Consider the following 27,997-nt stretch of genomic DNA (forward strand, 5'->3'; position numbering starts at 1 on the left):
AAATATATTCTTCACAAAAATCCTTTGTGTTACTTTCATGTTTTATTCTTTTGAAGGGTGCACATATTCAAAAGACAGCTGTGTATACATGTCATATATAATATAAATGAATTTCGTTGAATGCTTTTCCTCACAGTCCAGTACAGTGACAATAACACTTCCAATGATCAATGAAATAATTTATCAGGTGATTCTTTAATAAAAGCTAGATGTGCGTTTGAAAAAAAAGTTATTTTTCATGTAATTTTAAATTAATAAATGTGCCCATAGGGCACATACAGGTACACATTACAAATATAGCCAATTTTCAGGAATAAAACATGTAAATTCTATCAGTTCATTCATGAGAAAGCAATGACAGATTGGTGTTTGGCCCTTTTACCTTATGTGATCAAATTGAGTGCAAGAAGACAGAACATTTCACAAGGTTTCTGATTAACTACTGGAAGACAATGGAGGAAATAAAAAACACAAAAAGTACTGCAACATGGGGAGCAAACGCATATGCTTTTATTAATTTAACCAATATGGCTTCATTATTCCTTGAACCAACCATCTCTATCTGATTCACTGCAAACCCCCTTTTGTCCCTACTGGACTCAAACACATGACAGTATAGAAAAGAGTGCCAAACACAGTACCATTTAAAGTCAAATGTTTCATTCTGGAATTCTCTTTAAATGTGAACGAGAAAACAACCTCTCATGTGTGACCTGATGTGACATTTAACAAACTTTTACACAACAAACCCTTTAAAAGCTGGTATTTTTTCATGTTGCTTTACTGTATAACAGGTAACAACATGAACTGGGCCAACAAAGTCCAATTTTCCACCTTCGGAGGTAGTGTCAAGGGTTTGAGCATGAACACGATGACATTCACTTCGCCCGTGCTGTTGTAGCTATTTTCGTTGTCTGACAGTACCTGTATGTACAGGTATACATCATACCCTCACACAGGATGCTTTGTCACTTTGTCAAAGTGTAGAGTTGCGGCCTATAAAAAACACCTGTCAGACAGAAAGCATGTGGAATACCCTTACAGACAGGTCCCGCCTATGATACCCCCACTGATGGTGGAAAATTGCAGTGTCTGCTTTGTGCCTTTCTTCAGTGCCTATTATACAGAACAGTGACACGAAAAAGGATGTCTCTTTCACACAGATTCTGCAAAACTAAGAGAAAATCAGAGTAAAAACAGGATCCTGGCATTTATTCTCACCTTTCACACAGAACCCAACGAAGTGGAACATTGTCACAACCGTGTGTGCTTTCACACAGTGACATCATGTCACACAATCACGTAGACACCAGTGCCAGCACCTGGTGTACACCGACATTTTCTTTTGAACACAACAGGGCCAATATTGAGGAATTCCCTTACACACAGACGCTGTCCTTTCTGCTCTGGCTCGATAATACCCCCACAGGCAGAAAATTGCCAGACTGATTGTGTGTCAGTGCTGTTTCTACAAAACGATGACCTGGAAAAAAGGTGAAAAAATGCCAGCTTTTATAGGCAGTGGAAAAGTGAGTTACATAAGGCTAAAGGTTATTCTTCTCCTAGTGTTTGGATAAGATAATGTCATGTGACCCCGTGCTTTAATCTACAAAAGTTCCACATCAGAGGACGGAAGAAGACTGCCTTAAAATACAGTAAATACATCAGCAGTTCCTGGAAAAACACTTTGTGTCACATCACTAGAAGGAAGGACGCCAATGATCATCTGCCAACCATTTTAAGCCAAAATTTAAAGGTTGAGCTCGATAAATACTTTAAACAACAAGTGCATTTGTGGGGGTGCAGCTTCAAGCAGATGAATGTCAGTCAGCTGCAATCAGATAGATGGAGGGTGCATACAAATACATAAATATGATCCTGCATGCTGTACAAAAAAATAAAAATAAAACTTTGGTTAAAAGATAAAATCCCCCCCAAAAAAAGAGTCAATGCTACAGCAGAGAAAAAGAGGCACTAGCTAAGCAGCAGACCAGAAGGCTTTCTTGCAGCGTTACAAAGTAGGCAACTCATGTGCATTTAAAAGAAGACAAAAAAAGGTCTTGTAATTATAGAAATTGATGCTGTTCAATGTCTGTCTTTCTCACTTTGCAAATCAACCTCAAAACAAATATAAAAAAATCAGCTTTAGATTTAAGACTATTTGTGCAATCCCTTCTTGATGCCTCATTGATAGCATCTTGAAGGGCATATTGTCCATGGATGTTTTGACGTCTTCCCGGTTACATGGAAGGGACAACCATTGCTACGAGGATGCCCGAGAGACATCATAGTCCACGATGAGCTGCTTGATGAAGGACAGTTTGTGGTGGAGATATTCACAGCGCTTCTTCTCTTCCTGGTAGCCTGGAAACTTCTACAGACAGAGAATAAAACATGTCATCAGAAGGGACAAGCAGGAGTTCTTCTTTCTGTCACAAAAGAGCAATTACAAAATTACATTTTAAAACAATTTACCAGAGAAAATAATAGAAAAATAATCAGCTCCAGGGTCAAACTGTTGCCATCGTAAAACCTGCATAGACTGTTTTAACTAATGTTAAAATAGAAAAATAATAACATCCAGGGTCAAACTGTTGCCATCATAAAACCTGCATAGACTGTTTTAACTAACGTTAAAATAGAAAAATAATAAGTTCCAGGATCAAACTGTTGCCATCATAAAACCTGCATAGACTGTTTTAACTAACGTTAAAATAGAAAAATAGTAAGTTCCAGGATCAAACTGTTGCCATCATAAAACCTGCATAGACTGTTTTAACTAACGTTAAAATAGAAAATTAATAAGTTCCAGGATCAAACTTGCCACCATAAAAACTGCATAGATTGTTTTAATTAACATTATCGGTCATAGGAGTCACATTAAATTACTTTTGTATGATTTATTGAAAATCAGACCCATAAAAGGGGAAAACTAAGCATTTATGCACATTATTTAGTGATTATTTCACGTGTCTTCTAAATCAACTGTATATTTGAATGAATTCTGTATCCAAAACTAATTCACTTTACCTTTCGATACTTGTTGTATTTTTCTAATATTTGATCTTCCATTACCTACATGGAGTAGAACAAAATGCAGTTGTTAACATGACTGCACAACATCATCAGCTATAGAGCTAGGCATGGGCCGGTATGAGATTCTGATGGCATGATAACCTTGGGCAAAAATATCACGGTTTGACGGTTTCACTGTATTCTAATTACAGCTCTAAAATGTGTTATTTTGAAAAGAGAAAAAAAGTCAAACCGGTTGTACATACATTTTTAACCCATAACATACAACACGATGAAAGTGGACATATGTATTTAAAATAAATAAAACATTACTGAATTCTGACCAGTCCAGGTTGTACCCCGCCTCTCGCCCAAAGTTAGCTGGGATAGGCTCCAGCATAACCCTGCGACCCTAATGAGGATAAGCAGATAAAAAGTGTGTGGATAACTGAATTCTTTCTAAATAAATAAAAATGCAGTTCTCAATACAGTCTACTGTGGCTAATTCTGCAGCTCAAGTAACAACACAATAAATATTTTCATAGTAAGGAAAAAAAACAAAATATATACATGTACCGTGAAACCGTAACCGGCCCATGCCTATATTAAGCATATTACTACTTATGAACACTTTATTAGGCAGGCACCTTGTGTTCTTTAGTACCGGGTGACATGCTCTTGATTTTGGCTCCAAGCTGAACAAACATGTGAGTTATGGTGGCGATTCGCGTGTGGAGGTCTTTGTATTCATCATACTCCGCGCTGAAATCCTCCTGGTACCGCTGACGTTGCTCTGGGCTTGTGACCCTGATGTACGTGCTACAAACAGACATAACATCAACTTAGTATCAACGTCAACATCTGACGCATCATTACAAAATTTAAATGACACCACTAAAAGACAAATAGGACTACGAATCCCATTTGTAACTCCTGAATGATGCAACTTCAGTTTGTGACACAAGGTGGCAGCATTAGACAGGCATATTTCTGTCATGACCTGTATTAAGCGTTGCAAACAATCCCAGCACAGAACCACTGAATAAGCATCAGTAATATGTCATGCTGTAATATTATATTGCCCATTGCATGTAATGCATATAAACACAAACGACTATGGCTGGCTACTGTCGTGACTCAAGATGTAAATAATCATGTTTAGACTCACAGCGCATAATCGGGCTTCTCCTCTGAGTCCATGTCATTTGTGATGTCACAATCTAAAAATAAAATACACAAACACAATAGATTAAGACATTGACAGCAAAAGTCAGTTAAGTACCCTGCATGATAGTTTAGTGGTCACTGGGGCATGTTTATTTTATTTTTTAAGTGTGTACACCCGTAGACAAGCTCTAAGCTCATGGGAGAGGGGTTCACCTTAGGGAGATAAAGTGCTCTTAGAGCTGTTGTTGAGTGAGTCAGGAACATAACAGGCTGAGGACTCAAGAGAGTGAGCTTAGGGGTTGCAAACACACTCAAGCTTAGGAGTTATTATTGTGCAAGTGCACCGGGAGGCTACCTGTGGTGCTTAGGCAACTGTTAAACTGTTATTTTGTGCACAAGAAACAAAATTTGCAACCAAGTAAGGAAAAAGGCAGGTCTTACTCCCAAGTTTGTCCTGGGTCTGCTTGGGATCAGGACTGTTCTCCGACCATCCTCTGTCCTGCTTTTCTTTTAACCTTTCCCGTTCTTTGTGCTTTTTGGATTTCCTCTTCCTTTGTTGCTGCTGAGCGCTGTCCAACTCAACCTGAGGAGGAGTGTCGTTCTTCGCTTTAGTTCCGTGCTGGTTAGACACATCAGAGGCACTCGACATTTTGTGCGTTAGAGGAGAGCCGTGTTGCCCTCCTGGTGACCCATCAATGCTCCCCGTGGTGTTATGAGTTCCTGGGAAATCAGTCTTGAGAGAGTGGAGACATGGAGGTGCACTGACGTGTGTGCTCTTATTGTCAAAGAGTCCATTGGTAGACGGCTGCTGTTGCATCCGGTGTTCGCTTTGTTTTTGTCGCTTTGCGGCCAAAGCTTGTAGTGAATCAGAAGACATGGGGCGTTTCTGGATGATGAACACAAAAATACATTTTCATTTGAGAGATCAATCTAAAGGCAATCCAACAACATCACATCAAAGCCAACATGACCACTTACTGCTACTGGGTTCCTTGCGATGCTGTGATGTAGTGTTCTATCCTCCGACATCCTCAGTATTGATCCATTGGTTTGAGGATTCTTTGATTGGCCGTTGACATGGGACTGTAATTTCCTGGTTAAGTAAAATAAAGCAGAGGAAATTTTATGTTGTGCCAATACATTCATTACATCAATACTTTAGTTTGCTCCATTTCCATGCAAACAAGTGAAAATTAATCATAACATGCAGCCCTACTGTGTTGCATACATGGTGGCTCTCTTGTTAAACTCCAAAGTTTGACCCATAAGTCAGACAGACTTGAAGTTTCTCACATAGTTCAATGTGTTCTACAAAAACCCTTTCTAACTTGAGGGTGTTTAACTGAATCACAAAAAAATGGTACACACCTTTAGGGGACTGAAGCACGTTTGTAAAATTTAGAAAAACCATCCAGTTAAACACACCTTGGCAACAACCTGCTGACCAGTTTCTGCTCCTCCTCGTTGTAGCTGGGCCAGTCCCTTCGCACATGCTTGTATAAGTCGTCTCTCAATAGGTAGCTGCTGTCTTTGGGATTCACCTTTGCTACCTGAAACACAAGAAAAGTTAATTTTTTGCCATAATGCTGATATTCTACAGTGTCATTCTTGTAGCTTTCAAAAAAAAAAAATGAAAACCAAACTTGAAACTGGTCCCTAATCTTGTCAGACTATCTGCCTGTGAGGTTTATGTTTTGTGGGTAGCTGACAGAATGTCCCGTCCCAAGACAACCACAAGGTCTGCTGAGACATGGACAGTAACAGCCTAATTGAAAACACAGAAAACAAAGTAGAAAAGGACAAATCTGTCTCATAGCATGTGTGACTGCAGATTATATACAGCTACACACCACAGCAGACTCCAACTATAAAAATAAACATACTGTATTATTGAATACCTCCCTGACTGTCAAACAGCATTAACTAAGCATAATCACATTAGATTGTGCAAGTACATAAGAGGCTGTGTGGTGAGTATCCATAAACCATCCGGCCACAATAACGATGCACAATTTAATTAGTGCAGTTCTAGAGGCATTGCAACCGCAATAATAAACATACAGTTACATTTAGACCGTGCAGGTGTACCTAATGAAGTGTACAGTTAGCATCTGTGTTCATACTTCGTCATACCTCGTCCAGTATGGCTCCAAGCTCTGCCTTGTCCTTGGGCGCGACCCGTTCCCTCTCCAGCCACAGCAGTAGTTCTGGCTTCCTGTAGGACTTGAGAGCCAGCAGGTGAATGATGCGCTCCCTGAGGGATTTCTGGTTGACCGAGGCCATGCTGCCGCTCCACCGGCTCGTTATGGGGGGCTTGCAGAAGCCGCCGTCTGATGCAGGTAAAAGAGGTGGCCTCTTTTGGAACTTGACGCTTTTGCCTGAGCACACAGAACAGTAGAGCCTGATTACTCACTGGGGAGATGCTATAATGAGCTTTACCACTAAGTCTATAGTTGCAATACACCACCACCTATCTTGTGTTAAACTACAGAACACCATCAAAATGTGAACGCTCCTAAGATTTATTTTACAAGCTGTTAAAGTGTATGCAAGGAGTCCTCCGGCTGTTTAGAGGGCGCAAACACTCGAAGGTTCTGCAAGCATTATATCCCACCCTCTTTCTGCTTTGAGAACGTCCTCTTCATACTTTTTAAATACACCCTGCATAACACTCATTCGTAATTGTGAAAAATATGGAATTTTTTTTGTCCAGTCTGTTCTTTTAAACCACTGGTACTGGTAACATCTCTTGTCAGTGTTGCCACACTCCACAAGGGTGTCTTTCTTTTTCTTTAGCTTTCTGTGTGATGATGACCATAGAACCGAAAAAGGAACCTTTTGCAACACAGCGATAGCATAGGGACATCCGTCAATGTCCTAGCTGCTCAGTATAATATGGATAAAATTAGAATAAGTCATCACTGATGACAAAAGGAGGCGTTTGTGACAGTGAGAGACAGGAGGACAGTGGACCAACTGCTCTCCATCATGGACACTCCCCCCACTGACTCCATCGGACAATAGAGGGGCAGCGGAGCTCATTCTCTAACAGACTCCTCCAGTTCCACTCCCACAGTGAACGCTACAGGACGTCATTTATTCCACGTGCCATCCAGCTCTACAATACCTCACCTGTCTGTAAAAGACATTCCTGTATTATTCATCATACTGTCTGTCCTCCCTTGCATATAGCGTAAATTTACTTGTATTTACCTATATTTTTATTCAATATTTGTAAATATGCAAATCGTGTTTCTTATATTCTTTCTATTTTATTCTATTCTATTCATATTGTACTAATGTAGTAGTCTTTTTCTTTTTCATCTGCAATTGAGCTACTGCAACCAGGTGATTTCCCTTCAATAAACTCTGTCTAAGTCTAAAAGAATGGAATGTACACCAGAAAGTCCAGCTTTAAAGAGATTCACCTCACATGTACAGTACATGCACTAGTCCTCATTTTGCATGTATCAGTAAATAATTTGAAGCCAACTTCTTTTTACCCTTGAAATTTACACTTTTTACACATGGCCTGGACCATTACACCACTGGTGTACAGGATGGGCATGTTGGAGCAGTGAAAGCTACAGTATCTCTCCAAGCTAATCTCATTACAGTACATCTTAATCTGAACTTTGGAGGTTACAGTAGGGCAACATTATAGAAACAGATGCCTTTCATTTAAACCAACTGCATTCAACTTCGGCCATAAATCACCATATACCATATGCACTGCCATGTGGCTCTTCTATAGCTTTTGACATACGCCATGATGTGGTAGTTTATAGATCTCCTCCTGAGGCTGAAAGGGAACTATAGAGTGCACTTACTGATGTGCTTGTATGTGCATGTTGCTGAACCATCTTCACCTTAAAAAGCATGCTGTTACACAATCCACAAGGGTTAAATTTGGTCAAAAAGCATCCAGAGTTTGAGAAAGAGAGCCTGGAGCTCAGTACTGACATGGGGGTCTAACAATCCTGCCAGGAAAGAATATTGCATAACAGCAGCAGCAAAAGCTGGAGAAGAGAAATATGATAGAAGAAGCTGGCAAGTAGATGCCTCAGCACGTTATGATTAATATGTGTTCGTGTTTGCGAGCATCTGATTCAAACGCACAACATGTCAAAGGCAATGTTTATTAAGAAACTGTGATAAAGTTATTTGTAGATTATTATATATGCCGTTTACTAATATAACTGCATCTAAAAGGAACAACAGTAAAATTCAATTTGATCTTCTGAAACAATAGTTTCAAGGCATAAGATGCTGAAATGACAATATGGCGCACTTAGTGTTTTTTTTCTTCAAAGCTGGATGCTTGTGTCGGAGGAATTTCACTGGCAGCCAATTGCTATAAAATGTTGGAACGCTAAAATCAGTCTCAGTCATGCAATCACTAATAAGCCAAATGAAGAAAAACCATTGTAGAGGGCAAATAAGAGTGTCTAGTGATGACACTCAAACTATGCAAAGATTTGACAATTGACCATCTGATATCTGCCGGCGCCCTGCAGAGGTGCCAGTCAGGTTACCTTTAAGCAAGGCACTAGCATTGTTCTTTATCTAGCATGTGATCTCACTCACACTTGTCGTAGGTCTCCACTTACTGGGATGTGAGGCTCCCGGTTTGATCTCGATGGCAGAGCGGCTCCAACTGTCCTTCTCCACTTGAGACATCCTCTCGCGGGTCATTTGGTAGGAGTCCTCGGTGGCGCACACAGTGATCTTGTCCTGGATGACACCTTGCCCTTCCAGTTGCTCACGGCCGTCGCTGGAAAACAAAAATACAAAAAAAAAAAAAAACACAAAAGAGCCGCTTAGCCACTGGGGATTTTAACTGTCAACACTGTTAGACAAAGTACTGTTGAGCTACCTCAGAGCAGCATACCAAAACGGACACCGTGGCTTTGTGGTGGGAGCTGGCTAAGATGGCCTATGTATATTATGTCACAGGGTGCATACTGTACAGTATATAGCAGTGCATATATACGGTGCAGAAAGAAAGAGTCTCATGGCAGGATCCAGGCTGTGGAAAACCTCTAGCTTGGCTCGGTTTAACTTGGATCCAGCCAGTGGTCCTTACAAAAAACTCCTCTAAGACAAAAGTCATTGCATCACACACATAATCACTGGCCTGCCTTTATTTGCAGGCGCATGATTGTAGGCTTTTTCGCCTTTGTCTTTGAAAATCAACTCACTTATCAGGCCAAAAGAGGCTGTAAAAGTATGAGCCACCTCTGGCGTACAGCATGAGTAAGATACTGCTTTATTAGGTTTGTTAAACTTTCCCTTTCAATTTGGTATTAAATTAATACGCAGACTTGAATCATAGCAATTGCAAATGGACAAAAGTCACTCATTCAAATGGAAGGTTCCCAACATGCAGCTGAAATAAAAGATATGTAGGATGAATACTTTATTCATCTCCAAGAGATTTAACGAGAGAAGCACTCAGAGAGCGCAGACCTCCACCAAGCGCTACAGATTCAAGATTCAAGAGAGTTTTATTGTCATGTGCATGGTAAAACGGCAGTTATACTATGCAATGAAAATCTTATTCTGTTCATTCTCCCAAGAAAAGAAAGAAAACACAAGAAAGAATAAGAACATAAGAAACATAAACATATATACCAATAAATTAAGCAACAACAACAGAAGAGACATTAATACAAATAAATAAATAAATAAATAAATAAATAAAGTGCTATGACTGTGTGCGTGTGTTGCGTGCGGCGTGTGTGAGTGCTTCGTTGAGAAGCCTGATGGCCTGTGGGTAAAAGCTGTTTGCCAGCCTTGTGGTCCTGGACTTCAAACTCCTGTAGCGTCTGCCTGACGGTAGGAGTGTGAATAATGAGTGTTGTGGATGTGTGCTGTCCTTGATGATGTCCTTGATGTCCAGTTCCCCCCATATTGTGATTCACACCAAAACAATAATCCTACATTTTTTGGATCAGCCTTTGATATTTTGTCGAACATGTTGGAAACTTGTCTTCTATTTTTTCCCCCCTGAAGTACCACTTTTTGTGGCGTTATATGCACAAATGCTGAAAATGGTCCTATCTCGCAATGTTAAAGAACCCTTGAAAAAATTCCTGGATCCAGATGATGATCCAGCTCAGCCCCAAAATTTTATCAGTTCTTCCATATCCCATTTCCGACAATTTCTGAAAATTTCATCCAAATCCATTCGGAACTTTTGAAGTTATTTTGAACACAAACAAACAAAAAACAAACAAACGCCGACCAAAACATAACCTCTGTGCTGTGCTTGTCGGAGGTAAAAAGATTTGCTTTTTAAGTGTGCAGGAGTAGAGGGTACGTGGCTTCAAGTTAAATGTCTGAAGGGGTGCGTGACTGAAAAGTCTGGGAAGCACTGATCTAAACAAAATCATTGTGTTTGACTTCAGGTTCCATTGCATCTACTGTAGCTTCATACCTTGAAACATATTGATGAATGCAATCAAAGCTGGCCTGTGGTTGGTCTTTGCAGTCGCTGGATAGGTAGAAGGAGAAGACACGAAGAGCATTGGGTGACTCTGCCGTAGGAGCTGGCAGCTTGATGTACTATAAAAGCAAACGAGAGGAACATTGACTGGTGATACAAAAACATACACATGGTATGAAGAACCAATAACACTCTGACCTAAAGATGCATCAAAAAGGAAATGCACATTGTACAAAACACAACACGAGTTTCACACCAACAGCTGAGTAGCGCAACCAACATTCAGCGGTAGATAAAGCTGCTGGGTGCTGACTCATGATACTTCAAATGCAGCTACTACCATCTCTTGGGGTTAATAAAAACAAAAAGGTAGGTTGCCTGCAGCCACAGCTGTTAATACCAATGTCTTTTGACCTGGTGCCAAGTAGAGACCCCAGCGATTATTTGCTTTTGTAGTCCACGCACCGAGAGACTATAGGAATGTATTTGTATTTGCATTTGTACTTTATTTATCCCACAGCGGGGAAATTTACTTGTTACAGCAGCAAGCAAGATACGGAAGTAAAGAGTACAGTGTAAAGAAATGCATATTGACTACAACATGGTTCAGGTGGTGCAGGTGTCAACCTTTAATTGAATAGAGGCGTCAATTAGGGGCGTCCCATTAAAACTTTTTACATACCAATATTGCAGCCTTGCGTATCGGCCAACACCAATATCAGCAAGAATCATGCATACTTTTATGACTTATTTTGTAGTATGCAATGTTAGAAAAGGCTTGATCAAGTGATATTACTGGTGATATAACGAAACAATAGCCAGCAACAGCAAGAATGACAAAAACGGACCAATTTACTTCTTTATGCATCTGGGGTATAGTTTTATCCACAATATAGTGGCAGCTGGGCAAAATGTTTGAGGTGCTCAATGAAACGTTTAAACCCGATGCTGCTCCAAATGTGCGATGAGGTTGGTCGCATTAAACTTCCTTGGTTATATGCTACCACGGGAAACTTGTGCATGACAAGTTTTGCACTCAGATACAAAGACTTTTTCAGACTTTAATTTGTAGGTCATGTTATGTAAATGGAGCGTTGTTGGCAGTTTTCGGTGCGTCCCACCACGTGCATTCTAAGCTGCCTCTTTTTAGCTGTTTTTATATCTTTAGAACGCATTGAAAAGAGAAAGACATATGTCCATGTCTCACATAAGGATAGTGGATGATGTGCAAAATTCCATAAAAAGTGCAGTTTTCCTTTAAATATTTGTAACTAATATTAGGCCATGGTCAACAGCGATCACTTAATTTTTGGAAAAAAAAAACGCGATAGAATGAGGGAGCGATGTTTGGACTGTGATGTAGTGAGGGACGACTGTATTTAATGACAATGCAATGTCATGCTGAAGTGTTCTTGAGTGTGAAATAAGAGAATCAGCTCCCTGTGCAAGTCTTTACTTGCAGGCTCTTGCAAGAATTTCATCAAACTATGCTACTACTGCTACTACTACAACTGCATCAGCTGGACTCACTTTTAAAAAGCTGGTTTCAACCAAATTCATGCAATAATTCAGATTCCTTTAGTTGATGTGAAAGTGAAAGTTACAGACATCCGCATTTGACAACTCTATAGTGGGACTGAGTGATGTTTGCTTGTGTGCACCCCTTGAGTGATACATACCCTTTAAGCTTGTAAAGGTTAATTCTCAATGTTAGTTATCAGAGACTTACATCAGGAAACATTCATTGATCCGAGATGGTTGTGTTGGCTAGATGGACCAGAAATCTCCACAACAACAAAAAAAAAAAAACAACAGAAAATTGATTGTTTATGGCAAACAAGATGTGGAATCATATCTCTTTGCCTCTAATTGGCTACGTTACTGGTGTACCATTTCCAGAGGAATTCAGATGTCAGATTGACTACGTGATATGGAAAAATGCCATTTGACAGGAGCGTGCTGGAGGACGAGGGGTGGGGGTCAATGTGCAAAATGGAAGAACTTCAGGCAGCTATAAAACTGTACTGGCCTTGTTAAAAAGCCAGCCTTCCTCTCTGCATTTACACTAACTGGGAGCACATGGCTGAGCATGATTTACGCATTTAAAGGCAAGGCGTTGGTGCTGTCGACACTGAGAAGCTGGCTGGGTAGACACATCGATGTTGAAGTGCAGATGTGCCCTTTATTTGACAGGGGTTCTGGGTCAGGCTGAAAAATAACTTATTGTTAAAATACTAATTGTGATCTAATAAACTACAATGGAACCACCAAAGCGTAACACAAGCTGGTCCGTGATGCTTCCTAATTGTTCAAATTTCCCATAAGAAATAAATTATACTCAAAATGTTTCAGGCTCAAACAGTTGTAACAATAAGACAGCTATTAATTTTTTGTTAATATTGTTACTTCTGTCATATAAGTGTTAAAAAAAAAAAAAAAGTTCACCACTGTATAAAACTAAATTCAAGTTGCGGGTGTCACAATATACTCAGCTCACAAGACGAGATGATACACGATATTGGGTTCACAAGAACGAGACGAGACACTACTTTAATATGACTTAAGAAAACTACAATATAGGACTGGACAACAGACTTCTTTAGTTAACAGAGTCAAAAACCAATGCAGGCACATTTTGAAATGTTTCATCACTTGGCATGCACGTCCTAAACATGATGCTTAGCTCTTACCAATCATTTATGTTGATTTGTATTTTAAAAGACACATGATGCTTAGAGTACCGCACGAGAAGTAGTGAATTTCCGAATTAGATGCTCGTATCACATGTTTTGATAGAATTCATATGCAGCAATCATGTTTTGATCTGACAAATTAAGTAAGTTTGATCAAATGTAGAATTACTACAGCTTCTGCTTGGACATTAACACCACCGTAGCTGTTGAACTTTGATGGGGGGAAAAAGCACCCCCCGAGTGACAGCTAACACTGGGAACACTGAGGTAGGTAGAATTGAAAGGTTTATAGTGTACGTAAAGCACTTAATTTGTGGTTACAATCCTGCTTCGCGCACTGCCACTTCCATATTACATGTATTATCATTCACAGTAGTGATGCCATAGTTCACATATTCATACATATACATATATACACATATACATATATATAAACATATATGTGTGTTTTCAGTTACTCTGTATGCAAGAGGTTTTTGAGGATGTAACATTTGGAGGTGATTAAATTCAGGACTGTTTGGCCTAGCTGGAGGTATGCAGTTTCCGAGGTATGCAGGTTCCTTCTAACTATTCTAGTTATTTAAGGATTTTGTGTAATGGATTGCGGGACAGTGGCATCACGGCCAGATGTTATAAGCACACAGCATTGCCGTGGCACTTTGCTGGTTCCTCGTGAGATCTCCAACCAGCAGACTTCCAGACTCCTGCTGTGCAAGATGCAAGAAGCACTCTCGCTGGCTCCCGAGTAATTCTCCACGGCAATTCAACCTCAGACACCTTAACAAAAGTCTGAGCTCTTTAAGAATGCAACTGACCGTGAACAATCAAATATTTATTGTTGTCCTTTCAAGTAAAACTTTTGGGGAATCTGCTGGGATATCTTTAGAGATTGTTATAGAAGAGAAAATGGAGCGAATCAACCTGGATGAGTTAAGGTGAAACAGAAATAGGCTTACAAGCAAGAGATTAACACATCGCAATAAAAGGCTGCTTTGTAGAGTATTTGGTACTTGGTATTGGGACTGCCTAGTGATAAAGAAAGGGGTCAACCTAAATCTTACCTGCATGTTGCAATGGGGTATTCCTTCAATGTCTCACTGAAAATGGATCTGTTTTTCATGATAAAACAGTTGCTAAAACCTGTCTTTGGGAGTTACCCTGCCTAAGTAGGCTTCACACATGCCTTTGCCAGCTTGGGAACAAGTTAACACTAGTTATCTTGGAGTCCAAAAATCAACATGATTGTAGTGTGCATCAAATCGACATAAATTGACGGCTACTGCAACCTTATTTGTGACAGTGTTTAGCAGGCCTACATGTATAACCCCAACTACAAGTAGTGTTCACAGTCATGTAAATGACATTCCCCTTATCAGTTGTGCTCAAAATGCGCTGGAAGACATGCTAGCATACATGTAATACAGATATCCTCAAAGTTTTAGAACCTTTAGACAAAGGGTAAATGACATGGTGTCATCTTCTTTGACAACAAGTACTTCAGCTTCCTCTGGCCCTCTTTTTAAATTGATGTAGATTTTGCAGTTGGTGATCCAAGTCCATTGAATTTTCTCCAGCTTCCTCAAGTCACGCGACTTCTTGGTGATGTCAGCTTTGCGACTTGTCAGATGTTCGTTGACTTAGGCGTTTGTACCCATCAGCTTGCTTCTCTGCCTCAGCAATGCCACTTTTCTCTTTTTTTTGGATGGACTTTATGGTGGACGATGACAACGACGGCTGTGTTGTTATTCTTGCCATACATTTGAATGCATGCATCAGTGTTGCTGACATCCACATCCACCGCCTTTGAATGCAGAAAGTTGTTGCTCTCTTGAAGCAACATCATCTTAATGTCCTCTTCTGTTGTCATTTGCACTGGCATACGACCTGCATGTAATGTGAAGCCCACTCACAATCACATTGTTCATGTGCGTTGACTGTTCTAAATCATCCATTCTGGACATCATTTGCAATATAATGCGAGCCTTTTAATCATTTTGCTTTGTTAGGACACCAATCACCAGGCTCTGTCATTCAGACATGAACAGGGTGCCATCATTGACCTCCGTAAGTTAGAAACAAAAATCATTCAGAACTGACATAACATTCAATTAAATTATTTCCTATTTTACTATTGATACTAATCGTGATTCTGTAAACAGAGCTGTTGTGAAGTAGGCTTAGGTCTTGTGAGTTTTTCTGAAGTCTCTGCTGCAGTCATCTCGATATGCTGACAACATGATGCTTCAACCTCAAACTTTTTAAAAAGGCATATTTTCTCATCAATTCTGGTCAAATTCCAAATTGTACAACCTTTTGGGTGTTGGAATTCGGAACTAACTTACATCTTCTAGGTACTAGGTATAATGTCATTGCTAAAATGATTGTTATAGAAACCAAGAACAACAAAACTAAAAATGACAATTCTGATCAGATTTGAACATAAATCTGATATGAAATGATTAGGGCTGTGAAATGATTAAACAGCTAGCTATCTTGTGATACATATATTATGTTGGAATTATACTGCTGTATAAAAAAAGCATCAGACTGTGTGTGTGTCTCCTTCTGCCATCATAACTGAGGTGTGCTTGCCCTGGTGCGCATGCATTAATTACACCAAAAAAATTGACGTAATTAAATAAATAAGTTAGTTACCGCCGTTAACGCATTATTTTTGACAGCCCATCAAATTATTTCTACCAAAGGCGCTGACAGCCAATAAAAACCAAAAATATGTTTCTAATGAACCCCAGTTTCATTATGAGTCATAAATGTCTCGACCATGCCGGACGGGGAAAGGCTCCTTTTCCTGGTGTTATCCAGCTTCAAAAGTTGATGGAACAAAAACTGTGAGAGACTGCTGTCGGTGCATGGGGCTTATGTTTCCTGCGAGCTTTTGGCTGAAGGGGGGGTCGGGGTGTAGATCTCATGCAGCCTATTGTTTCCACATCCTCTGCAGCCTAAGTAATGGCTATCTGAAAACAGGCTGTCTTTTGTTCCAGCCTCCTCGGCTCCAGAGAGAGATGCCATGGCACTGCCTCGCCTCTCTGGCTGATGGGAGGAGGAGAAGAAGGAGGAGGAGTGAAAACCTGTCGCCACTACTGCTGTCTGTTACCAGCAGGAGGCAAGCCACCCTGGGCTGGATGCACCGTACACATGGCCAAAAGCTCCTCTCACTGGGGTGTAATCAACATTTTTGTCACTCGTAAGGCCAAAGATGAGCTATCTGCGAGACACTCACAAAAACACACATATACACCAAACAGCTAGCCTGCCTTCTCATTCCTCCTCACTCTCAAGTAAACTTATTATGTCATCCCAAACAAGGGAGGAGTGTCATTCCATGGACGACCCACAACTAAGATGGCAATGTTTGAAAGGGTACCAACAATCTAAGAAATACAACCATTTTACACCATTGTTTCTCAAGCTTGCCACTAGCTATCTTGTGAGAATTGGACTCTAGAAGGACTAACTCTCCACAAGGGGTGTCACAAGTTCTCGCGAGATTAAAAACGTGACAAGATTTCTCGTTTGGAGAAAAGCTTGCCCCGCGGGATCAGGGCAGCCAGAAGCCAATCAGACTGTGAACTATGGCATCGTTACTATAAATGACAATACACATAATATGGAAGTAGACATTTGCGAGGCATTATTGGAACCACATATTAAGCACTTTACGCACACTTTAAACCTTTCAATTCAACCTACTTTGCTGTTCCCAGCGCCCGCGAGTGACGTGTGGCTGTTTTTACATTAGAAATTAGTTGTCACTCGGCGAGTGGTTTTTGTACAGAGTTCAACAGCTGCAACGGTTAATGTCCAAGTAGAAGCTGTAGAAATTCTATATTTGATCGAAGTTACTTAAGATTTGTGATATTAAAACATGTAGATGTTTGCACTTGTCTGCACCCTTAATCACCGAGCAGTTGTTTTTAAGCATATTACATTTGGCTGAGCTCCAACTTTACGCACACCAACAATCACCGGTTCCGCTTCATAAACACACCTCATACGTAAAGAGATCTGTCCTGACAATTTAGCGACATGTTCGCTATATTTAGTGAGTAAAGGTGAGGATTAAAAGTAAAAAAGTTTCTTGCGTCATGCATTTATTCGGTAATTAAATACAAGCAGTCAACAAAGGCGAAGTGTCTGCCGCGCAGGCAAGCCTCACCTCCGACTGTACATAAGTATCACTGTGGTATGCCTGGAAGTTGCATAAAACCCTCCACGATGCAACCCAGCCGCTGACCAGTGAGAGCGCAAGAAGGCAGAGTTTGGCAACACCTTGCTTTCCTGTCAAAACATTCATGGGTGTCCAAAGTGTGGCACAGGGGCCAGCTGTGAAATGTGGCTCCTTGCCGAAATAATAAACTATCGTTTAGCATCAATTTGTGGGACAATAAACATTTCAAAACACACCTGCATTGTTTTGTGACTCGGTTAGATAAAAAAGTTTGAATGTCATATTTTTTCATTTTACTTTTCTTAAAATTAATGTTAAAATCTAGTCTTGTCCTCATGGACCCTATCTTGGGCATCTGTCTTGTAAGTTGGGTGGGTATAATTTATATATACACACACATAGTTGAAGCTGATTCATTAGATTTTGTCCATAGTCGACTAATAGTCTCATGAACAGGTGACTTAGTGAAAATTGATGGCATCATGGATAAGAAAGTATACCACAGCATTCTGGTGAAGCATCATCCGAGTTGTCATCTGGGAGTTGTCTTATTATGCCTGGATTTATTTTCCAAGAGGACAATGACCGTAAACATTCTTCTAACTATTGCCGGATCTACCTACGACAGATGGAATCTGCTGGAACGTTGAAAATGATGGACTGGCCTCCTCAAAGTCTGGACCTCAACCCCATCGAGCAAATTTGGGGCAAGTTGGAAAATAAAGTAGACAGATCTATTGTACAGCCTTTAGCTTGAGTTGCTGAAGGCATGGGATAACATTAGTGTTGACACTATGCCAGAGAGATGTGCTGCTGTTAATGCTGAAAAAGCTGGACATATTAATTTAAATATTAGTTTTGTTTTGTGTTTGTTCACTTCATCTGATATTTGTTGTGCTCAGAGCAACCATCTGCATTTTTCATGAACATTATGAAATGAAATCATGTTTTGGATGCAAAAAGGTCAATATTTTCAGATTTGTCAGGGGTTCTAATAATATATGCAGTGAACATCACAGGAGCTGCTGTCAGCAACAACTCACACTGTCCCCGCTGCTAACACTCAGCTAAACTCAGACAACTCTAGGTAGCTGATGTCACACACTTCACTTTTCAGGCCCTGCCCCTTAAAAGGTGCACACAACAAGTCAGATATTACATTATATCGTGTCTTCTGAAGTCCTTAATTGTTATTTAGTTCATTTAGCAGTTTTTATGCTTGAAAATGCTTAATTTAGGCCAAGAATATGCAAAATTCTATTAAGTATATATGCGCATATTTTGGACTAATAATAGACCATAGTCAACCACAAAACAGCGCTAATTTATTAATTAATTTATTTTGAAAATTGTGGCAGAGTGAAGCCGCAAAATTCAAACCCCAACGTGGCAAGGGACGTATTGTATTTTTATACTGACATTTATTACTATAGTTACTATAATAAAGTACAAAACTGTAACTTGACCCAGTTTTACATCTATAACTATTCATCTCTATTTTATCTCAGTCTTGCCTCTCGCTGAGCTTCACATGCTGGGTGATTAATGTGACTGCCTCCAGTGGGAGGCAGTGCGTGTAATCAAGACTGAGCCTGTAATCACCTTCCATTCGCTTCCATTTGCAATTTCACAGACAGACAGAGCCACAAGCACCCGTGCTCAAGGGAGAGGAAATTAGGAGGGAGAAATGAAGGAAGAGAGGGGTGTCGTACCACAAGCATCATTGAGGTTTTTCCTAAAACTGTGCCAAGAAGGATTTGTCTCTGGCAGGTGCTCGGGGCCAGACTGTCAACAAATTGTGGGTCACCGCGACCCCTCTCTGTGCGCCCCCAAGGCCGGCTCCACGCGTACATGAAAACAAGTGCCCTTTCATGTCTCATAAGCCTGGAGCGTGGACCTTCACGTGAGGGAATTAGACGGGATGTGGTTCTGGTAAGCTACGACGGGCTCTGCATCTCTGAGCCCAGAACACATTTTTCACCATCTCAGTGGCCACTTGTGTCAAACTCACACATTTGGACAAATAAATAGTGTATGTAATATGACCACTCCACTTCATTTACAATGTCTGCTTGTTAGGAAAAGTAATGACTTGTAACCAGAATGCAGTGGAATTTCTGAGGTCGAACACATTCTGAGATGCTGTTTGGATTTCAAAACAATTTTTGTCCATCCAAGAATAAACCCAGTTCGTGAGGGATTGCTGCTGCTGCCTCACCTCTGGTTTCTGCCCTGCATTTTTGCAATTTTTACTAGGGGTGTCCCAATCCGATATTGATATTGGATATCGAGCTGATATCAGCATCGGATTATAATGACCTGCATCTAAAATCTCTGATACAAGCAGTCCAATCCAGACTTGAACGAGATTGGGCCCGTGAGAACGAGACGGGACAAGATTTTAACATGAATTTTTAGAAAAGTACAATGAAAAAACATGACTGGACAAACAAATGTTTTTATTTAACCCAGTCAAACAACAATGTAGGTGCATTTTGAAATGTTTATTATCCCACTAATTGTTGCTTGAAGATATTATTGTCAACATTTTTGGGAGACCAAATAAACCACTGTTATGAGCTCATTGTTTTTTCTCGTCTGCTTGTCTTTTTTTATTTACGTCAGGGATATCCAGCTGTCCTTTGATCATTAGAATAAAAAAAAAAACATAATAAAAAACATTATACATAGATTTAAAGACAAATCTTTGTGTTTTTATTAGCTATTAGTAGTACTAGTACCAACATTTTAGCTTTTTGTAGTTACATTATGCCTTTTTGCTGTATTTTTACCACTTTTGCTGGGTTTTTGTTTATTTTACTTCTGTAGGTCTCCATGATTTCTGCGTTAACGGAATCGCGGACGGAATTGCGAAATCGACCAATAAAAACGGAATTCACTGCTAAACGCGGAATCTTGCGGAAAGTGACATAATGCGAATGAAATTATGTCATCATGAGGAGAAGGAACAATCATGTGGGGAAGTACCTCCCTGGTAGACCGGTAGAGGAAATCTCATTGCAAACGCTACCCTGCCCCTTCATGAATTCAACATGTCAAAATGGTGGCAAAAAAACGTGGAAACTCCTCTCTTACGGAGCGTGAATGGAAGCTAGCGGGATTATCTTAGTTTAGCGGAGCATGCTGGAGCGACTCAGCCTGGATGAGTGTTTAGTCTGAGTTGCGTTTTACCGCTTTAATGTAAACGAGTGTTTAACAATGCCCGCTAACAATGTGCAGGTTCTGAGTTAAAAAGACAAGAGGTATGTTTATTCTTGCACCAAGCTCGTTTTAAACGTCAATAGACATTGTAAAACAGACACAACACACTTTCAGCTTTTAAAATAAGAGCACTGCCGCATCTTGTCTAATTGTGTAAACAAAATAAGGGTGTCTTCTTCTTCTTTTGGTTTAATGATGGGTTGCAACCATGATAAGGGAGTTATAAAAATATCTCACATTAATAATACAATTGGAATTACATCTGTGACTACATCTTCCTTAATCACAAGCACGGGCTACATCCAGTCCTCAATTACTGGGCAAAATTGGCCAACGATGTATTGCATCAATAAATGTAAGGATTTTTACATTTAATTAATGGACATTTTATTCACTAACACAAAAAGCACACACTCTATGCTGGTAAAATAAGTGTAAAAGGTAAAAAATAGAATTCTAAAAAAATGTAAAACAGAAAAAACGGAATCTGTGAAAAAATAAAACACATTTCATAGGGCCATATTTCTGCAATGAGCCATGTTCCACAAATCGCCCCTGAACCACACTTTGGACACCCATGTATGTTTTTCCAGGACGGCAAGTGTATCCAAGCTCTGCCTTCTTGGCGATGTTGGTCAGGGGCTGGGTTGCATTATGGAGAGTCTTTTTTACAGCTTTCAGATGTGCGTTGCACAGCGTTATGTGAGTGGGGCTCACTCCCGCGCGCCTGCTCGGTGGATGCTTCACCTTTGTTCAAGGCTTGTATTTAATTACACTTAGATATGCACCCTTACTGACTAAATATAGTTACCATGTAGCTAAATTGTCAACACGGATATCTACAATTGTATGTATAAGGTATGTTATGGAAACAGTGCTGGAAAACCAGCGCTTACCCAAACATCTACGTGGGTTGATCTGACAAATCTTGTCAGAGTAAAGTTGATCAAATAATGCCTTGCATAATAATGCCTTGCACACTGCCACTTCCATATTGCTGTATTATCATGCATAAGAGCCATGCCATCGTTCAAAGTCTGATTGGCTTCTGGCCCTGTTCTTACAATACAGCTTTTCTCCAAACGAGAAATCTAATCACGTTTTAAACCCCTACCACATACTAAAGGACAGGGGGAGTCAGCAGGAACAGTCAGACAAGGTAAAAAATTATTACTTCAAAAACACGCTATAAGAATTATGAAACTGGTTTATTTAAACAATGTTTAACTTTGCAATTGAATCACAGTGCTGTATTAAATATAAAATACATATTGGACCAAAGAAAAAGCCTTTTCACGACTACTGCATCTGCTGAATTAGCAGGACTAGGGATGCACCGATCCAATCTTCAGCATCGAGATCGGCTGCCAATCTGCTGTATTTGTGAAGATCGGATAATATCGGCTTCCGCCACTAGATCGGGTTGCCGTATCACGTTCGTAACTCTGAGCCACACTCCAACATGGTAGGTGCAGTAATGCGCCTCAAAGCTGGTTGCCACTCGACTCGCGCCACCCGCAAGAAGAACACCATGCAGACATGTTTGCAGTGTACCGTGGTGAAGTTGGTTTCACTTTAGACGTTGGATATTTGGCTCCGTAGCTACAGCGGTAGTTCCATCTCACTGTGCCCAGACTGCTGCATCATGGTGTAGGGAGCTTGCACGGGAGGTGCCGCTCTAACCGTTGGTTGCTTATAATAATAATAATAGTAATAATAATAATAATAATAATAATAGGGACCGCACAAAAAGCTAGCGGGATTCGCTTAGTTTAGCTAGTGCAGCTGTGTGTGTGCGTGTGTGTGTGTGTGTGCGACTCAGGCTGGATGAGTATATAGTATTTTCACCGTGTTGTGTTTTACTGCTTTAATGTAAGGACCATTTTACAATGCCCACGGACGACGTGCAGGTTCTGAGTGCACCCAGCGCGTATCAACCGTGAATTACCATTCTCAACACACACAACAAATTCCGGCCTTCAAAATAAGAGCGCTCTTTGTCCCATTTGTCTAACTGTGTAAACAAACATTAAAAGTTCTTACATTAATAACACGATTGGAATGACATCTTCCTCAATCACAAGCACGGGCATTACAGTTTGTTGAAGACTTTGTAGCAATATGTGTTGAGGCTGACATCCCATCAGAAAAGTTAGCTAAGCTACATCCATTTCTCAATTACTGGACAAAATGGGCCAATGATGTATTGCATCAATAAATGTCAAGATTTTTGCATTTTATTCACTTACCCAAATAGCACACAGGCTATGCTGGTAAAATAAGTGGAAAAGGTAAAAAAAAATGAATTCTAAAAATTTTAAAACGGGGAAAAAAAGGAATTTGGGAAAAAATTATAATTACAAAACAGATTTCATAGGGCTAAAAAAAAAAGTAATATATTCTAAATCACACCACAAATCGATCTATAAGCATGTCAAATGATTAGTCCTACCCTGAAAGTATTTTGCACGCCCATTTTTTCCAATTTTATATTTATTGGATGGACTTTTATTGGATCAGGTACCTGACTCACAGAGGTTTGTTACAAAAGCCAAACAATATTGTTGGTCATGCTGTGTAATACAAAAGTAAATTCAGCAATACTTTGGTTACATTATCTTTAATGCTTTAAGAGCTATTTTCATAACCATATTCAAATCCAAAAGCTTATTATGATAAAAAAAAAACAACAAAAAAAGATTGGTCCCGGATCAGATCAAGATTCAAGATTCAAGATTCAAGAGAGTTTTATTGTCATGTGCATAGTAAAACAGCAGTTATACCGGCAAGACTATAAAAAAATAAATATAAAATAAATATAAAATTGTATCAGAAGCCAAAAAATGTGGATCGGGACATCCCTAATATCAACCACTACCAACTACTAAATGTGCTTCAGTAAAATTTATTTGTATATTTATGCACAAGTTAGGCGGTACCTTGCTTTCTATGGGCTTTCGAGGCCAAGATTAGTGACTGACTAAAAAAAACAGATCTGCTAAAGAATGGAAATTACGAGAAGCTGCTGGACAGATGCCACAGCAGAATCCCAAAACTTCACAAAGGCACAACTACCCGCCCTGTATGCTCATAGGATCAGTTATGCATGTGAATGTGTTAAAATACAATGAGCGTAACACTGAACTTCCCTGTGGGGGTAAGTGTTTTTATTCTTCTAGCTTCAAGTAACTTTTGATGATTAAACACTTCCTGTTATCATCATCTAGCCTCATTTTAAAAAGCCAAGAATGTGAACTTTATCTTAACTTCGTGCAAAAAAAGTGCCTGTTTGTGTCCACTCCATTTGATGCTCAGCAGGGAGGTTTTTTTTGTTTTTTATCATCATGCTAGTGGGGCATAAACATCCACTCCAGGGCAAAGCACAACACATCTGGACTGACTGTAATGCATTAGGATGAGGAAGTCAATTCATTCTGGGTGACAAAACACAGGCCACATTCCCTTGCTCCTTGTTATTCAAATGAGAGGCGAGGGCGCATACAAAGCCAGCCGCGACGCACACTAGCGCTCAAATAAAAGCAATTGGCAAGCAGTCCCCTCACCCTGTCTCCCTCATATGCACAGACACACCAAATAAACAAACACACAGATGGTCCTCAGGGGATTTCGGCTGGTCCGGCACAATGGGCAGGAGGTGGGACATGAATAAATCATGCCTTTTAATGCCTTCAGCTCCAAAACAAGATGCAAACACGTCATAACATGCAAAGGCAAACATTAAGCACGCAACAGTTTTATTCTCACAAAAAGCTGCAAACATAGCAGAGAGCAGCGCTGTCTAATGCAAACAACTTCATCTAGACTTCCAACACACAAACACAGACTAGACAGAGAAAGCTGTCATCCAGCTGAGTAGTATGGCTCCTGTAATTACCTCTAAACATTCATTTGGTGAACAACTGTAGCTCGCAGGGCAGACACTTCTACCATCATGCTGCATACAGGTCAGTGTAATGTTGGTTGTATTTGTTCCAAACATATGGCTCAAGGACAAAGTGAGCATCAAAGGATTAAATCTGCATGGTTGTCAAGAGTAGCCGCAACAAGTGCTGTCATACAAAAATCAGGACGTCAGACAGGGGTGTCTAAAGCCACAGTTTTTCTTAATTCTAAAAAAATAATAAAACATATTGACCCAAACATTTCCCTTGGAAAAAAATGGCTGAATAAGGCAGGCCGCCATATATTTGTCATGCAAACCAACCAAAAAATGTGCACCAGTCAAAACCGATGCTTCTTGCTCTTATAGACAGAAACCACGCCTGAGGAAGATTGAAAACAATGACTGGTGCAGAGGTGAAGGTCACCACGCGATCCGCACTGGAAACACGGTCTGCATCCGTGGTGTGTTAGGCAACCCGATTTGTACTGCGCATGTGCAAACTACAGTACAGGCCAAAATTTGGATACACACAACACAACTGATGGTCCTAACCCGTTTAACAAGGCAAGAAATCCCTCTAAGTAACCCTGACGAGGCACACCTGAGAAGTGCGAATCATTTCGTGTTACTACCTCATTAGAGAAAACCAAGGGTTTGCGGCGCTATGAAAAAAAATTATAAGACATAAAATATAAGCTGCACTTTTGCCACTGAAAAAAAACTACAGACAAAAACATTTGCTAGTAAAATATGTTTGGATGGATGGATGGTATTTCTCCATGAAGAAAAGAAAACCTCTTGCTGCTGGTACACGGTTGTTTACATTAAATTATCACTGCATTTTATGTTTTGTTTTATATGATTTATTGTGTTTGTATTTGTATTTATTCATGTATATTATACATGACCAGACATGACGTGTACATCTGTGGCGCATTTGTGCATGTCCCGTGTGCATTACATACGTTTATACAAAAGGGTCACTCTTGGTGAAATAAGATGACGGAAACATCCACATGCTGGCGAAATTGTTTAACAAGAGTCACTAGGTCACTATGGTTATTGACCATTTTTGTTCATAAAAAAAAGATAAATATCACAGCATATGATGTTGCAGAGGCGCCGTCGTAAAAATTTGCATAGGTCTCGCACATGTGCAGAACCGATTGTGTTTCCAGTAACGATCATGTAGTGACAGTGACAGTCAAAGTGCGCAAGGTTTGGCCTTTGAACTCTGGCAGACGTCTTAACTACTAATTGGAAGTATTTTTACCATCTGAATCAATGGGGTTCTTGCCTAGACATGCGGTTCATTTTTCATATCATGCCATACTTACAGCATGAATTATTGGGCAATAGGGTTCTTGCTTAAGCATAATAATATGGAGGCTGAGGAAAACTCCCAAGCACTGCAATCAGTCCTATTTGCATGTTTAAGTGCATTTTTTGGCTGTATTTTTACATTTAGTGAATAATCGGTCCTGTCAACATACAAATGTTGACAAAATTCCCATTGGGACAAGCAGAGAGTTCTGCTGTAATACAGTCTTCAGACCTCACATACTCGTGATACTAGACTAGTTACCAGTCTTGTCGAGACAGGAAGGTGGCTGCAGCTATTTCCCCACCAGCCTGTGCAATTAGCATCGACTGAGAAGTAAAATATTCCCCAAGGACCTACTGTAGCTGTTCCTGACTATACATACACACACACACACACACACACACACACACACACACACACACACACAAATCTGGTGAAGCTTCCTGCAGATTGTGGAGCCCCAAAAAATTCGAAGTAGTAGTTTCTAAAAACACGTGTGCAAAATGAAATTGTACTTTCCCATGAGGCAACAGGGCCAATGTGCGTCACAGAGGGCTCTCATTTGACATATGAATGGCTCTTCACCCCACTGTTGACTCTGGCTGTGCGTGTGTCTGCCTCCCTCTCTTCCCAGTGCCTCTCCACAGTTACCAGCCTGACCCAGTAACCTGCAAGCCTTCTATATGCTATAAGACCCCATCACAGATCACTACACTAATGTACTGCAGTATATGTATGCTGCTTCTAAAGTTTCACAATAGTGGCAAGTTGGCACCTTTTGAGCAATTTAGGAGTATTTTGTTGTTTGTTTTTTTTTAAAGAAAGACACATTTTCGAAAAACGACAATTGTTTTGGAACACTAGTTAACTTGACAACTTAGTTGCACAATTACAATGTATTATTTTTTTCTATCATATGCCTATCCATCATTTACTCAACTTCAACAGCTATATAAGCTTTATTAGTTTTGCAATAAAACACATAATTCATTTTATAGCCATAAAGGTTATAGGTTTTTTGTCATTAAACACACACTTATATTTAAAGAATATACTGTACACTCAATTCCATCATCATTTCCAATGGATATTCTGCCTAAAACAATCTCATCATGCACTTCAATGCTACAATTTGCACCTAATTTACCAAGTTGCGGATAATGTAATGAGGTTGGATTTTTTTTCCCTCAAACCTTCCATCCATCTATCACAAGACATCGTTTATTGCTGCTACAAGATGTATTAAAAATATGAAAATAGTGGAACATCCCATGCATTTTTGAACTTAAGAGTGTGTTATGAGTATATATGAGCCTTTAGTGTCAAATAAACAAAATTACTGAGTTGCCTAGTTGACAATAACGGTGCAAGTTGCAAGTAAATATAAAAGAGAATAAGGGATGCACTTACCCCTTGGCTACCTTTGAAACTGATCAACGGCTCACTTGGTAAATTAGCCTGAGAGGGAAAGACAGGAAGAAAAAAAATTTAAATGTGTTAATGGTTTGTTATTAGAAATCGAAAAACAGCTAAAAACATGTGACATGCCACACATACTGCGACTTTAGCTGGGAATAAGCTAGCAATGTAAATGAAGATTAAACCAAGACAACTTTTGACAAGTGTGTGTGAGTAGTTCGGTAGCACCCACAGGTACCTTGAGGTTCTGGTAAGCCTCCAGAGCCCGAATAGCGGTGTCGGTGAGCTTGACGTGGTAAAGTGTCCTGTTGGAGCTGTTTTTACTGTTCTTTCCACACGACAGCCCGTAGAGGTGCTCCTGCCTGAGAGAAGCCATCGCTGGCGGGCTGGCTCTCACCAGTGCAACCTTCTCCTCTTCGCTAAATTAAAGCAGCTTGTCCTCTCTCACCGCTCAACTAGCCGACGTCAGCCGACGTCACAAAGTGGGCGGGGCTATGATGACGAAGCTGGGGTGCACGCACCAGGTTTTGGGCCTTCTTTACTTGCTTGCGTTTCTTACAAGGCCAGTCAATTCATTCTCATGCACACTACTTCAATAACTATCTCATTTTTATTT

The 27,997-nt window shown here is 40.1% G+C and overlaps 1 protein-coding gene across 2 annotated transcripts; it reads right to left on the reverse strand.

Moving 5' to 3' along the window:
• Nucleotides 1–34: 34 nt before the first annotated feature.
• LOC129179106 (RNA polymerase II elongation factor ELL2-like) lies at nucleotides 35–27,837 on the reverse strand. 2 transcript variants are annotated; one of them, XM_054771949.1, is made up of 12 exons: nucleotides 27,620–27,836; nucleotides 27,373–27,420; nucleotides 10,622–10,749; nucleotides 8,793–8,956; nucleotides 6,316–6,560; nucleotides 5,608–5,732; nucleotides 5,161–5,275; nucleotides 4,624–5,068; nucleotides 4,184–4,235; nucleotides 3,663–3,834; nucleotides 3,031–3,075; nucleotides 36–2,374 (listed from the first exon to the last, which is right to left on the reverse strand). In XM_054771949.1, the coding sequence occupies exons 1-12, from the start codon at nucleotides 27,755–27,757 to the stop codon at nucleotides 2,264–2,266; spliced, it is 1,788 nt and encodes a 595-aa protein (XP_054627924.1). In that variant the 5' UTR covers nucleotides 27,758–27,836; the 3' UTR covers nucleotides 36–2,263. The 2 variants fall into 2 exon arrangements, with proteins under 2 accessions (XP_054627925.1, XP_054627924.1); XM_054771950.1 differs by lacking the exon at nucleotides 3,031–3,075 and having other exon boundaries at nucleotides 35–2,374; nucleotides 27,620–27,837.
• Between the last annotated feature and the right edge of the window lie 160 nt (nucleotides 27,838–27,997).

The sequence above is a fragment of the Dunckerocampus dactyliophorus genome, chromosome 3 (genome assembly GCF_027744805.1).
Source record: "Dunckerocampus dactyliophorus isolate RoL2022-P2 chromosome 3, RoL_Ddac_1.1, whole genome shotgun sequence".
NCBI classification, from domain to species: Eukaryota; Metazoa; Chordata; class Actinopteri; order Syngnathiformes; family Syngnathidae; genus Dunckerocampus; species Dunckerocampus dactyliophorus.